We start from the raw sequence: 16,432 nt of genomic DNA on the forward strand, positions 1-16,432 counted from the left end.
CAACAATACAAATTGCAAATTAGACAACCTGTTTTTATTTACAGCGAATGTAATTGAAAATAGTACTTCTATATTTGATTGCAATACAATCCATGTCTATAAACCCATTTTACAGCTGTGTGATGCATTATCAGTAGACATTTTACAGGCCACGACGGAAGTGTTCTTCAATTCCATGACACTATATATACAATATCGTACTAATATATTTTTAGTGTGTTTAGCAAACTGCTTGTTTTCTAAATTACGTATAGAAGCTGGTAGCAAATTTAATAATTTCATTCCATTAAGTTTAAAATTTTGCTGAGTCTTGCATAATCTAGAGTACGACATTTCTATATTCAGATTGTGCCTTGTATTATAGTCATGTACGTTAGATCGCAACCTAAAACTGGGGAGGTTTTCCTTTATGGACATTAAACTATGACAAATATTTATAGAGGGCACTGTCATAATACGGTATTCTTTAAAGATTTCCCTACATGACTTCATATCATGTACTCCTTTAATACAACGTAGAGCTGTTGCCTAGCTTTAAAGAAAAATTTTCGAGCATTGATGATCACCATTTTTGGCGTTATCATGTAGTCTGAGCATAATAGCTCTAAAGTTCGCTAATTTAGGAGTGAACCATGTTAGATGTGTTCTCATTTTCTTCGTACCAGTGCTGATAGTTCTATATTTTATTTGACAGCACTCATTATAAATATTGACAATTGTATGTGTAAATTTGTTCCATGCTTCAGTCAAATTATTACAAGTACTTAATTCATATAAATTTATTTCATTAAGGCTATCTCTAAGGTTTCTTATATTAGTTTGAAAGCAATCTAAAACTCGTAGTTTTTGTGGTGGGAGGTGTGGTATCAATTAAAATGGGTAAAATAACCCACAGACCACTGTGGTCTGATGAACAGGGTTCAATAGTTTCACAGGATATCTTATTTCTGTTTACATTAGTGATCACATTATCAATGCAAGATTTCATTCTAGTTTCTTGATCATTAACATAACAATAATCATAAGACCTAAGAGTATCACAAAAGGATTTCTTTACAGCATTATCGATTAGAACATTTATGTTTATATTCCCCATGTAAACAACATCAAATTGTTTGTACTTATCAATAATAATATAAAATAATAATAATATTGTCTTTATTGAGAGGGCGTGTTTCGGCCTCGTGGGCCGTTCTTACAACAAACCCTTAAAAATAACAAAAAAAATATTACAATTGACACTTTACACTTCTTGAACATCATTGTTGCAGTAGAAAAAAAGATTAAAAAAAATAAAACATTCATACTTATAATGTAAACAATTAATGTACTGAAGGTACAGAGTTAATGGACTTTGTAAGTTTTTTCAAATTTTAACAAAAACATATTTATATCTGAATTAGATATGCAGTATATGGATATGACCACCACTTTCAAACTGTTAAATACAGTGCCGGTAACTTCGAATACTCCTTCAATACATAAGTGATGTACCATAATGTGGTGCTATTCTGAACAAGTGGGGTTATTCTGAACACTGTGTTCTAAAATGTTATCCTGTTTTATATTTGGTCTAGGAATTAATTTGTGCAGTTGTTACGCACACATTGAAGCTGTAGTTCAAACACAAAATACATAAATACCTTAAGAAAAATATTGTCCATCGCGAGCCACCACTTTCGCCCATCTGTCAGGCAAGTTATGAATTCCGTGGCGAAAGAAGTCCTCATCCTTTGAAGCGATCCAGTCAGAGACCCATTTTTCGTTATCTTCTGAAGAAGTGAACCGCTGTCCAATCAAATCGTTATTCATGCAATCGAACAAGTAGTAGTCCGAAGGAGCAACGTCTGGTGAATACGGAGGGTGGGGTAAACCTTCCCATCTGACATTTTCTAAATAGGTTTTGACCGTTTTTGCGACATGTGGGCGAGCGTTATCATGTTGAAAAATAAGTTTATCATGTCTGTTCTCCCATTCTGGTCGTTTCCTGGCCAGAGCTTGCTTCAAACGCATTAATTGTCATCGATAACGTTCTCCATTAATAGTTTCACCTGGTTGCAGCAGCTCATAGTACACCACACCTTTCGTATCCCACCATATGCACAGCATAACCTTTGCACAGTGAATATCTCGTTTCGGTTGTGATGGACCTGGCTTCACCCAGGCCTTTTTTCATTTCGGGTTCTCATAATGGATCCACTTCTCATCGCCAGTAACAATGCAATGCAAAAACCCCTCTCTTTTCTGTCTTTGAAGCAGCAATTTGCAAATGGTTTTTCGTCTTTCAACGTCTCTGTCTTTCAATTCATGTGGAACCCAATGTGACATCTTTTGAATCATTCCCATGGCTTTGAGGCGTTTGGAAACTGTCAACGCCTAATGCTTTTGCAAGTTCTTCCTGCGTTTGACACGAATCCTGATCGAGCAATGCTCTCAATTCTTCATCTTCAAATTTTTTTGGCTGTCCAGGTCGCTCTTGGTCTTCCAGGCCGAAATCACCACTTCTAAACCGTGCAAACCACTTCTGACACATTCGCTCAGCTAGCGCATGGTCACCATACACTTCCACCAAAATTCGATGACTTTTGGTAGCACTTTTCTGCATGTTAAAGTAATTAAACAGAACACCCCGCAAAAACACTTTATCTGGCACGAACTGCGCCATGTTCAGTTGACTACAAAATGCTGTTGTTGACTCGTCAATCAACTGCCCTATACTACGAACAATGCACGCTGACTGGAGTTTTCAACGGATGTGTGGATATACGGAACTGTGGGACGATACGCTCGTTACGCCATCTCTTGTCCAGGTGCACGAATTAATTCCTAGACCAAATACTTACTGAACTAATCTTGAAAACCACCTGGAAAAAAATGCTATGTTATTTTGGGATCATAATGGTTCACTCTGAGTGCAATAATTCCCATGTGGTCGCAAAACGGAACTAATAAAAAATTGAAACCTAGGAACAGTTGCTTTCACGTTTTCCAGAAACATGGAAACTTTGCCCTGGTGAGCAACAATGGAGGAACGTCATGCATCATGGTTCACTTTAGACATTTTAGACATGGTGTGCAACAAATCCAATTATCAAGAAACAAAGTTTTTTGTAAGTTTCCTCTAAAAAAGAGGTGTTTTAAAAGAGATATCATTGTATGGGTTTACGTTTTCAAAATAAAAAATTTCTGTTTAAGAGTCATATTGTCTTACTTTACTTTATTTCAGTGTTTTCATGCCTAAACAAACCCATTTACTCGTAACTTTTCATTTTTTTCATTAGGCTACGTAGTTGTTCAGACTTGTTGTCTTCTAACATTTTATGTCTTTACAATAAAAGGTTTCTGGCAACAGTTTCGTATATCGGAGACACTTTCTTCATTTTTACAGAAGAAACTACTTACGGAAATGAGTTTCTCTAAGGTTTCCAACGTTCGTCGAGGTATTTTCTTTCATCGTGGAATGTATTGGACCACAAAATCATGTATTTTTCAAGAGAAATATCTCACGAAGCACAATTCCCATTGCTTTCATTTGTAACCCCCTGTCAGTATTTCCAAACCCCTCGTTATTAAAATCGAGTTGTACATAAATACCAACACCTCCATGGATCAAAGACTTTCTAGAAAAAATAATAGCTAGCTTGTAATTTGAAGGGATGTGGATATCTATTTCATCGTTAACCAACCAATGTTCATTAACGGAAAAAAATATGACAAGGAAACTCATTCAAAAAAAGTTCCAATTCCGGTAATTTATTTCTAATATATTGTAGATTAATGTGAAAAAATACTCAATTAGTTGCACTTTCAGGCTGTGAAGTTTCTTTTTACCACTATTACTATTGAAACGTACTACTTTGTAAAGGTTATATTGAAGTGGTTTCGTTAGATTCGATTGTTTGACCTGGCTCCACACTGAAGCAGTTTTTGTTATGGAGTCAGGTTTACAAGAGAGTTTCCCTGTTGACACCAGTTGATTGGTATTATTTCTTTGTACATATTTGCAAATATTTTATTGCTTACCTTCTGTATTTCATAACAGACATATTTCTTACCTAGACTATTAAGGTGAAGTCCGTGGCTAGTGTAAAACCTTCTGCCTATCAAACTTATGTTGACAACACTTATATTTTTGAAATATTTGCTAAGTTTCTAAATTTCTTGATTCACACGATCTATTTCTTTATTTACACATGACCAAGGTAGGAGATCATACCGGTGAGGCACTGTGAACAGAAGAGCATTTGTGTGCAGGAGAAGTTGTAATCGTCTCCTCAAAATCCTATTAAACACACTTGCTTCATTTCCAGCAATGTCATTTGTTCCTGCTACGAAAACCACGGGATCTCTTGAGCATAATTGTTTGTTTTCTTGAGACACCTCCATTGTGGCATCCTTGAAAGTTGCACCAGGTTTCACCATACTGAATATTGAGTTACATACTTGTTTTTGTAGTTGCGCAGCTACATTCCTTCCTTGACTATCAGTATGCAGGCATATTTCCCCCTTGTAACTTGTGTTCTTCAAAGACTTTCTACCAATGGAAATGCTATAAGAGTCTGCCTTGCACTTTAAAGTGTTTGTTTCTTCATGTACGATGGACACATCTTGCAGAACCTCGAAACTGTTTCATGATTGGATGTTGACGGCATTTTCCTTAATGGGGCTCTTAGATCTTTTCTTGTTTTTTATTACAGATGTCCATGTATTGTTTACATTAAAATTTGGCATACCTGGTAGAGTTGGCCAGTCTTTACTAGAACTATACCGGTAAAGGTCCTCGGATTCTACACCTTTGCCCTCTAATTGTTTTTGGAGGATTTGATTTATTGTTCGTAAAGACTCTAATTCCTCCGTAAGATTTTTAATTATACTTTCAAAGTCTTCTTTCTGAATATTATAATCATCACATTGTGCACTTTCTTTTGTCACCATTTTCTGATTGTTTATGCAAGTCATACATGCACACACATTTTCTTGTATATTGTCCTCATTCACATTAGATCATTTTGAAAAATGATACCGTTTTTCACAGATATTGCATAAAATTCCATTTTTCATTGCACAAGAACATTTACTATCTTGTAAAGATGTTGAAAACTAAGAGCACGAGACACCACGTCTACCTTGTAAGCCGCCATATTATCAGACCTTTTTTTTTTGCATGTTAAGTGGTTGAGTTTTGATCTTACCATTGTGTTTCTGGGATCAAGTTTCGACCTGGACATGGTTATTCTTGTTCTTAACTTTCATCAATTTCATCGTTCATTCATCATGAATAGCATGAGGATGTTAAGTAACTGGCAGATAGGCAGGGGCGTCCCGTGAATTTTCGTGATAAGCAAGTGATGGGTCAAGTTTGAGTTTTACATTTTGGCTAATTATAACATTTTCAAATGTAATATAGGGGGCTGTAATGGTGTAAAGATAAATTTGGAACTAAAATTACCAAAAAATTGTGCATTGAGGAAATCTTTTGGGGAGCGGGTGTTGGGTGTGGATTTATAATTCACTGGTATACACACAGGAGGGTCTGGAATTGTAGAGGGGGCTGTTGCTTCCCCTGCTAACCCAGCCCCTGCAATGTGTATTTTGTCATATATTTCCCGCTGTTAGCCTTCTTTTAGGAATACTATGCCAAAAGAGGGGTTATGACCCCCACCAATCTCCCTTTTGTACGACACTGGACGAGTGTGACTTTCGGAATGTTCATGTTTTTGCACTGCATTATGGAAATTACCGAAGTCATTGTGGCCTCTTTAGCTCCATATTCATACAAAATTATTTATTAATAACATTGCTCCTACATAACCAGACAATACGTAATGTCGTTGCCTTGTTATGAAGGAGCCCACGGTTTTAATATTCGGTCGAATGGTTCGGATTCCACTTTAAACTGTAGGCCGAGTCCCAATTAGCCTTTCTCTGCATAAAGTGCACATTTTTTTAATTGCCTATTTTTCTTAGTTGTTTAGGTTATACATAGTTCAGGACTATGTTTCACCACCTCCAACTTTTCGGTACAAGTTCGTTAACTGAATGGTTTTCAAAGAAGATCCATAATCGAGTCCTTACCTTCACCACTCCAAATCGATGGCTTGTCTTGTTTGTCAACCCTGGTGTTGACAAAAACACCACACAAAAGAACAGAATAACAAAGGACGATGGCCACAGTAAAGAAAACAGGTATCCACAGCTCCCACTCTTCCAAATGCACCCTCTTCCTCGCCCTAGTGTTACAAACCCTCTATATTTCGGAGTTACTGATCACATGACTGATATGTCCAAGTATTTTCTGGTGATTTTATTTTGTTATAAATACCATACGACCGGTACTCATTGACTAGTTTCATAAGCTAATTTGTTCATTAATGTTGAATATGACACATAGATAAATCGTACCGAGTTAGGTGGTGCTGCAGATGCTTAGAAAATTCTGGAAGTTAGCAACACTTGTGGCCAGCGTGGACGAGGTCTTTCCAACACTCTTGCCAAAGAGTGGGCTGGGGATTGCTTTTGTTTGATCTTTTTTTCGTGAATGAGGAAGGACAGTGACCATGTAAGAACTGCATAAGTCACTCGAAAAGCAGGGAGAAAGGCAGCTGTCCTCTTCCTTCCAACACTGATCAGCTGTGCCACGTTGCCGTGCTTCGTGAAGTCTGCAGCCGTTTGATGTTTGCAGCCAATACAATAGGGGAATTGAAAAGTCTGTATAAAGGCATTGAAAAACATGAACTTAAGATATCAAAATTGTTTTTAAAAAACAATGCAAGCTGTGCTTGCTCTGCCTTCCTTTACCGCATGCTTCTGCAGAAAGGTAATGCTAAATAGGATAGTTACAATTTACAAATACCTTTAACCGATATGAAATTACAAGTTTTGCATGGAGAACCTTAATTCATCATTCTTAGTCCTAATTGAAGTTGATTATGCTGTTTCAAGAAAGGTGGGACATTTAGCTAATCATCTGTTGATTCAAGAAATGGGGGTCAGTCAACATCTTCATCTACTGATTCAATTTGATTTGATTTTTGTTATTTAGCATCGCTTCTCTGCCACTTTTCGTTAATCACAAATATGATGATGAGTGATATGATATGATGTAATTGATGAAGGGACACCCATGCACAGGCTGGGATTTGAACCTGTGATCCCTGGTGTCAAAACTTGATTCGGGGAAGGTGGGGGGGGGGACACTTAACACCATTATCTATTGATTCAAGAACTGGGGGATGGTTAATATAATCATCTATTGAATCCTAGCCCACTGCAGTGAAAAACATTTGGGTTCAAGCTGCATAAAACTACAATAAATTTATGCATCCCAAAATGTTTCTCGTGAGATATCTTGTCCATTTTGATGTCACATGACCATGTATTTCCATCTGGATATTTCACCTAGATATTTTGGGGCTGTTAACCCACGAAAGTTATGTTGAATTTTGTTTGAACTTTTAGACGCCGGACCTCTCATGCGCATGCATTCTCGTTGAAGCCAGCTCGAGAACTAATTGTTGTAGACAGATGAAATTGGTTTTGTTTTATTTCTTAAAGACTGGGCTTTTAGCAGGTCAAATTTATACACTATGCCTTCCAATAATTAGTGTTAAAGGAAGAAGAAAGTTAAATTTAAAAAAATAACATACCCCCCCAGTCAATAGACTAAAATGAATTAAAATAAATGTAGTATGTAGCGGTGGTACATTCCTACAACCCTGCAAAGTTTCATTGGAATTAGACTGATACTTCTGGAGTAAAAAATAATTTCTGGAATTTCACTTCTAGCATTGGCCCTATTGATGCTGGATGGACCAAAGTATGGCCAGCCTAAGTAAAAACCTGCCATATCTGAGTACTTTCTTCACTTTGTATTAGTAAAACCCGGTTGTATCCACACTCAAATAGGAAAAGAACGTATGAAAAATTGCTATCAGCTGCAACTGTATCACACCTCCTTGAACTAAAAACAATGAAAAACGGGGACCATTTACCCACTGTACCCCCTCGAGAATTACATCAAAAATCGACAGATTTCAATGTTTTATGTAATGTAAAAGTGGTTCCAGCATTAGGAAAGCACAAATAACGCAGATATTTGATACCAATGAATGGCACATGTAAGTTAAAAGCTGCACTTTCGAAGTATTTTTGCTGCTTTTTGTTAGTAAAAACGGTTTGTATGTATACTAAAATAGTGAAAGAACATGCCAAAAATAACTAGCAGTACCAATCCTAACCTAACTACGTAAAATTTTAACTGCTGTTGTGGAAAGTCGTTTTGAGTGCTATATTCACTTGCGCGAAACCTTCGGGCTGTTCTGCTTCGCAGTATGCTAAGGTAACAAATGTACTTTACTTCACAATAACACATTTCTGAGAGGTAAAATCAACTGAAAACGTTCTTAAACAACAAGATCTTTATAAACCATGCAAAATATTTCACTTTTTTGATGGGTACAGAGGGTTAAGGGTACCAATATTATGTGTTTTATGTGCTAAAGTACAGAGGAATGTAAAGTTTTTTTTTATAAAAATTACAAAATATATACAAGGGGTGGATAAAAAGTAATGGCAACACTGGTATAATTGGTACTTGACTGGCAGAGTAGCACGTGTTACATTTCTTCAATGTAATTGCTCCCATCTCTACGACCTTCTACCACACGTATGGAAAGTGTCGTACACCGTCAGCACATTTATCTCTGTCGATGTCCCTCAGTGACCGCCCTATAGCATGTATCATGGCTTTGCGTGTGTAGTAGTGCTTCCCGTGCAGTGGTTCCTTCATTTTGGCAAGAAGGTCTTAATCATACTGTCTCATACCGGTGAATAAGGCGGATGTTCCAGTGCCACCCACTGCCAGTTATGCAGGAGCGCCGTCACAGTGTTCGCAGTGTGACACCTTGCATTGTCATGCAGAATGATGGGAGACCATGCCAGAACGTTATGTCGCTTCTTCTTAATGCGGGATGAAGGTGGTGTTGCAAGAAGGTGCAGTAGTAGGCTGCGTTGACCGTCTGCCTGGGAGACGTTGTACTTCTTGCCTAAACCTATTGTTAGGGTACTTCCACTCTCGTCCTCTGCTTCAGAGCACTGCTGTTTTTGACTGAATAACATAAAATCGTTCCCACTCACTACACTTCCTCGTCTGACATTCCCTTATCATCCACGAAACGCTTGTGGTGCTGTGACTCACCCCTTTCACGTTACAGCAGTGTTGCCATTACTTTTTATCCAACCCTTGTATAATATACAGATATTATAGTGGTTGTACGGGGTGGTTCATATTGTATATGCCTGTGACCTTCAAGGCAGAGTTCTTATACTGACACCTGAGATACCAGGTTTTTTGTGAGTGTCCCTTTATCAATTTCATCATATCATCACTCATCCTCATCGTCGCCTTTAACCAAAATTGGCAGAAGAGTGACTCTTAATAACAAAAATTAAATATTGTATATGACAAGGTGAGTTCGAAACCCTGTCCGAACTCAGGCAGGCATCCACAGGTATCTGTCAACAGTTATAAAGCTCATGATAATCTGTCATTGCTCTCAACGTGTTTGCCTGCTGACTAATACTTTACTGGAAATGTTTCAGTCCTCTGTTGTTGGTCATTGTGGGATAGTCTGCTTATTAGTTCTACTTTTTTAATTAGAATATTATAATTTTGTAAACCATGCAATTTTACCTGAAGAATTTTCTACTGTTTCTTGAAAAAGGACAATATTTAAGGGTCAAAACTTTATACAACAACCACTATATGTTGTTTATTTATTTATTTATTATTTTTACAAATTATTATTAGTGAATGTGGTAACACAGACAGTTCTGAAAAGAGTTACAATACACTGATTATGTTTTTTCAGCTCAGCACAAGATACCAGAACCGGAATGAAAGTTGCCATTAAGAAGCTTGCTCGACCTTTCCAGTCAGCAATCCATGCAAAACGCACTTACAGAGAACTCCGGATGTTAAAACACATGAATCATGAAAATGTAAGTAACCTCTGAACTTGTTTGTTTCATTATTATTTAATTAATAACTGGGTAGCTACTGTGAAAGGGTACTACAATGAAGCATAATCTTGTAAAGTGCTTTCTAATCATTCAAGCTCAGCAGCATGGGATGTCAGGTGGATTTTTGAGAAGGTTCCAAAGAGCAAGACATTTAATAATTTAATTCATTTTTTTTCACATTGATTTGCTGGAACTCAGAAAGGTTTCATGGTGAGATATTGCAAGCCTGACAAGTTAGGTGAAGCTTTCAAGAATTGGAAATTCCACTCGACCTAGAAAATTAATATTGAGTTCAGGGCTGGAAAGTTGTTGAAAGAAATGGGGTGCTCAAAAAAAGGTAAAATTAGATTCGAAGCTTAAATTTAGAAAACTTCTGATCAGTCATTCCACGTGAAATCACCCCATTGAAAGACAAAAAGTTGCTCCATAGTCATGGATTTGTTTGAATTTTTTTTGATGATAGATACTTGACCCCATTTTTTTTTAAAAAAAAGTATTTTCAGGGAATTTCCCCCCTTTCCCCCTCCATATATACGCCGAATGTGCATAAATTATATATCGTCTGAATCTGTGATTCATTCTGCGTACAACGGTATATCTTTCATATCTCTAGGGCATTTAGTTTCTGAGCTATAGTCATTTCAAGGTACTGCTGCATTTTGAAGCTTGAATCAGTGGCGTGCCGACCATTCCTTTTGGGGGTACAACTCAAGTTACATTGGTCAAATAATAATAATGCAAATATTTTTGTGTTCCTTACATGTCAGCGATCATTTCCATGTGCATGTCGACATTGTCATGTACTTTTTTCTTGGGGGGAGGGTGGGGGAACCAATTTTTTTTTCCGAAATTTTGTAATTTTGAGAGTTAGCCCCCTCCCCCCGCCACATATACGCCGAATTTCATATAGTCTGAATCTCTGGTTCATTCCACGTACAATGGTATATCACTCATCTCTCTAGGGCAATTAGTCTCCGATCTACACTCATTTAATTGAAACTCTGCATTTTGCTCAAAATCGGCTCGGGACCGAGAGGCTTACTTGTGAAAATGGCCTTGGGACTCAAAAGGTTAAGGTGAAATCATACAATTTGAGAGGAAATAGTGAATTATTATGTCTTGATAAGAACTACAAAAATAACAGTTGTTTTCTGTATCTCATAAACAGTTATAATTCGAATACTGTGAGATAGATATTGATAACGTTGTTAAAACAATTTCAACTTCATATATAATGATAATTAATTAATTAACTCTTTTATAGTTCTATAGTTGAAATATAACAATTGTATATTTTTTAATGCATTTTTAAAATTCTTGTAGTTTTAGGTTATGTTTGCTAAATATATTGAAATGCTCTCTTGTCCAATACTGTGGTTTTGGATACATTGTAACATGTAACCTTGTAACCATGTAACATGTAGTACTGCTGTATTAAGGCTGAAAAGCTGTTCTCGGCAGTTTAAAAACACTTTTAAATAAAAATAAATAAATTACAAATGAATATTTCCTTTTAATTGTACAGTCACATACACTTCTGGATTGTAATGATCCTGTTTACTTTCAATGGGATTGTTACAACCCAGAAGTGTCCGTGACTGTACATAGCTCTACTGGATGATGGAAAACAATTCAGCAAACTGTGGGATATCATAAAAATCTGTCTCATTCAGTGGAAGGTGAATTTTCTGTGAATAAGCATTTTCTTGTGGAAAAATTTGTTGAAAAATCTCTTATGTATCACAGAACAATTTTGGATGCTATTAGCTCCGTCTAGTTCGCTGCCCTTTTCGACACTATGTGTAGGGCAGGTGTATCCCGGTGTCAGGCTGGTGCAAGGAAATGACGTTCAACTAAGTAGATGGATAGTGGTGTCTAATTTCTGAAGATTCAACAAATATCTGTCTGCTGCTTTAGACGTTCATTTGATTAGTTAGCATGCATCACATGTACATATGCCACACACTGCTCCAGAATGTAGTGTGAACAGTGCAGACACCAAATACACTACTTGACACCAAATCATCCAAGTAGACATTTCGGTGTTGCACCATGTGACCAACTAGATGCACAATGCAGGAAGAGTCAAAAGGGTACAGCAAACTAGTCGGGGTTATTAGAAATACGGGAAGAGTAGGCACAGTACAATTAACAGGAGACTGAGTACTTCTTTTGCAGAGATATGAAGATTTCCTTAGGAAAACAGGAAGAAGGGAGAAAACGAAACAAAATAAAAATAATTGATTTAATTTAGTTGTTTAGTGTTGCTTTTATGTTACTTTTGGCTAATGATGATGAGGATGAGTGGTGATGAGATGTAATTGATGAAGGGGCACTCATAAAGAACACCCATGCCCGGGCTGGAATTTGAACCTGGTGTGCTGTGCTAACTACTCCCCCATGGAGGTTGGAAGAAGATAAATTGATCATGAGTTCAAAGATTTAGACCAAAAGCAAGGAGAGAACTAGAGATATAATCTTTTGCGATCCTCCTACTATGTCTGGTATAATATGTGTTCAGTAGTGAAAGTAATATGGTGTACTATATTCCTTCTGTATCTTATCTATAGAAAATTCCAAACAATATCACTATAAATATTAGTTTAGTGGCGGCTGGTGGTCTGGGTCTATGGGTGTGCACCTCGGCCTTGCATCCAGAAGGAGTGTTGTTACCCCCCACCAAATTATTCCCGCCCCTTTCTACTAATCGTATTAGCAATCCAAGTTATGACGTACCATTCGCTGAAAATGAGCCGATAGCAGATATTTCATGAACATTTATAAAAATAAGGTTTATTACAAATTCAAAATACCCCAGTGATTTCTTTAATCGAGAAAAAATTTGTTGTTTGGTGTTTCTCGTGAATTGTGACCTATAGAAAATTCAGCATTCGAGATCTGACCAAACCATGAGAGGTGAGAGAGATCGAAAATTTTCTTTCTGGGGGGAAAAAAGAAAAAAATAATCCCTCAATTTGCAATGATCCGTGGGTTGTTCTCGACACGCAAGGAATGGAAAGATTGCAACACTACATGATGAAGAGGAAACACCGTATGCCTGTAGCTACTGTGTCTCAACTCTTGGTGCGAGGCGAGTCCGAGAGCCCAGTGATCCAATCTATAAGAAGAGGCTTTCTGCTTCGTGTACCTGCCGTCGAACTCAGAACCACTTCAGTATGCACCAGTATGCACTTCGCAATTTTGTTCATGCACATTTGACGTGTGTTACTCTGGTAGAAAAGCTGACGTAAGGAAGTAAATGGAAGGTGATGTGGCCCGGGAACATTTGATGTTTTGAAGAAATGGTGTTCAATGAATAAATATAATAAAAATTAATTACATTAGACATTTATTTGGGTTTGCACGTGCGAGGGCGTGAATAGGTAGCAGCCGCAACTTCACTAGTATATTACTCTAACTGCAATGTATATATTGTAACTATTCTAAAAACTATTTATCAAGTTTGTTGAGTGTTCTTTAATACAGGGTGCGGCACTTAAAACCAGCCCGTTCCTTCATAAGATATCATTAGATGAACAATTTGAATGATTAAGTGAAATTAAAACAAAAGCAATACACCAAATGAAATTTAATGTTGTGTGTTAAGATTTCTCACCTTCACAATAGATGCTGAAAGTGTCCTTCACCCACTTCAACACACGTCTGAGCACGTTTCAGGAGATCCATGTACACCTTTGTTAATTCTTGAGTGGTGATGCTGTTCATGACATTCTGGATGGAGGTCTTGAGTTTGTCAATTGTGTGTGGATTTGTTTCGATTACTTTCCCCTTTAACATTCCCCACAAGTAAAACTCACAAGTTAACAAGTCAGGTGACCGAGGAGGCCACAGGCCTTTGCTAATTGTCCTCTCTGGAGTAAACATTTCATGCACACGGGATAGTGAAGCATTTGATGTGTGGCTTGTTGATCCGTCCTGCTGAAAGTAACAGAACTGACGCTCCTCTTCTGTCAATTGTTCATAAAACTCTTCCAGAATTCCCAAATACACGTTACTGTCTACTGTGGTTTCAAAAAATATGGGCCCCATAACGCGTTGTGCGGAAATGGCACACCAAACACCAATCTTTTCATCATGCAATGGCTGGTCGTGGATTACGTGTGGATTCTGTGACGACCAATAGCGATTGTTTTGGGAATTTACATATCCCGACAGGTGAAACCACGCCTCGTCACTCATGATGAGCATCAATGGATCCAAAACACCACTGGCAACATTCGTCAATAGCCATGAACAAAAATCCACCCTCTTCCCCGGGTCAAGCTCCCTCATTTGTTGCACTACACTTATCCGGTAAGGTTTTAACTTCATCGCCCTTAACACACGTCTACAACTTCGCTCACTAGCTGGAACCTGTTGACTTAATTTCCTCGTTGATTTACGAGGACTTCTCGCCATTATGTTCTGCACCTGCCTCCGTAATTCAGGTGTGCAGACAGATGGTCGTCTGTCCCTGGGAGCATTTGCAACAGATCCTGTACGCCTCCATTTCCCAATCAAATCCTGTATTGTGCATTTTGCTGGGACAGGACGTCCTGGAAATTTCTCCTGAAACAACTTCCTTATTTGCACAAAGGTTCCGGTGCGCACAAAAGCTTCAACAATTGCAACACGCTCAGGAATCAAATACGACATTATCACGGCTTCACCCAACAAGGCCTGATTCTCAACTGCTTTCACTCGACCACGGGTTCACAAGACACCTGTTGGTGAGAAACAGAATTAGTAACTCATGCAATGCCATCTTCTGTTGACATGTTCATTAGCAAAGCAATTACATCGGGATTATAGCGGGCTGGTTTTATGTGCTGCACCCTGTAGTAAAAACCATGATATAAAGTAATGTTAAAAAGGTGTGTTTTTGGGTTAAAGGTGGAAGTTGTAGGCAAATTGAAAAGTAATTATAAAGAAATGTAATCATCTGTTTGAGCACTCCATATAGTTAGCAAAAACCCTACTGACTCAAAAATATTTTTTAATCAATGAGGAAGCGGCCCCGGCGCCCACCCAGCATCGAATAACATGGCTACCTGGGGGAAACCCCGGGGGGTAAAGGCAGTCAGGGGTGTGATGCTGATCACATCACCCCCACTCACGACCGGATCAAGAAAGTGTGGGGCATTACCCTCACACCCCCTATATGCCTTCATGGCATGGTGCTAAGCACAGGGGAGCACTTTACCCCTTTTTTTTTTATTAGGAGATCATGGCACAGTTATTGAAAAACTCAAACAAAGCTGCTTGTGTGAGGTCAGAAATTTTTTATGCATTTGGTCAGGGGAAATAAATTTTTGTAATTCTGGGGACGTCTTGACCATGGATTCAATCCAGGACCCCTTTATTCCAAGACAACATTTTTACTACTGTGCCATCAGTGTAGATAACAGCATGGGTCAGTCTTTTTGCATTCCTCTTCAAATCATTATACATGTGTGCTGTGCAACTTTACTGAAACCCAAGCTTATATACCTACTTTTTATTGAAGGTTACTTGAACAATGCACATTCATTTCTCAGCTAAACCATGAGGCAAGGACACATGGGCGAGAAAGGTTGTTGTTTGTCACTGAGCCAGAACCAATTTTAGTTCTTGGCACAGTGACAACTCCTCTACCTGCAGCAGCTGATGCTATTTTTTGCATGTTCTGAATCACTTAACTACCCTTTCAATAAACCTTTGGCTTCACTACAAGACACAGTGAAGAATGCATTTTGTTGTTTCAACAAAACAAGCAAATTTTATTGTTCTACTTATCGCATTGCACCATCAAACAGTTATACATAAACTTTTTTCACTAAAATGCTTCCACAAAAATCACTCATACATTTTTGCATTGGTTTACTGCCATAATTTATAATATCTTGATTTCCAAATTTCATCATGTTATATATTTTTCATTAACTTCTTGATGTTTGTGTGGTCTGGAGCAGAAACACCAAGTGTTTACATTATTTCAATTCATATGAGAGTATAATGTATTAATAAAATGTGTCAAAGTATCCCATGCATTAGCTTGGGCTTACAGGACACTAGAGACCTGAAATGTTGCAAAATTACACTTGTCTATAGGGTGGCCACAAAGTCCTATTACCCCTACTTGACACATATTTTTCTTCCATTTCGGAGACCTCCCCGATGACGCAGTGGTATCGTCATCACCGTGTAATCAAGGGGTCCCAGGTTCGATACCCAGTCTAGGGACATAGTGGTTCGGATCCCACTTTAAACTGTAGGTACAGTCCCAATTAGCCCTACTGTGTATAAAGTGGACTTAAATCACAAACTCAGTCGTCTTTAATTTTGGATCACATAAACTATAGGATGCTTGTAATTAGACTATTGATGAATGTGTTACTGGTAGAAGTTGGGTGCGCAAAATGAATCAAATAGG

The 16,432-nt window shown here is 37.8% G+C and overlaps 1 protein-coding gene across 3 annotated transcripts in view; it reads left to right on the top strand.

The window, feature by feature from the left end:
• LOC145979847 (mitogen-activated protein kinase p38a-like) overlaps positions 1-16,432 on the top strand; it is a 78,674-nt gene that overhangs the window by 5,385 nt on the left and 56,857 nt on the right. For all 3 annotated transcript variants that reach the window (XM_083112882.1, XM_083112884.1, XM_083112883.1), the window contains exon 2: positions 9,870-9,999. In XM_083112882.1, coding sequence (XP_082969008.1) covers positions 9,870-9,999 — 130 coding nt within the window. The remainder of the gene's footprint in view (positions 1-9,869; positions 10,000-16,432) is intronic.

Source organism: Lepisma saccharinum, chromosome 26 (genome assembly GCF_977018435.1).
Source record: "Lepisma saccharinum chromosome 26, izLepSacc3.1, whole genome shotgun sequence".
NCBI classification, from domain to species: domain Eukaryota; kingdom Metazoa; phylum Arthropoda; class Insecta; order Zygentoma; family Lepismatidae; genus Lepisma; species Lepisma saccharinum.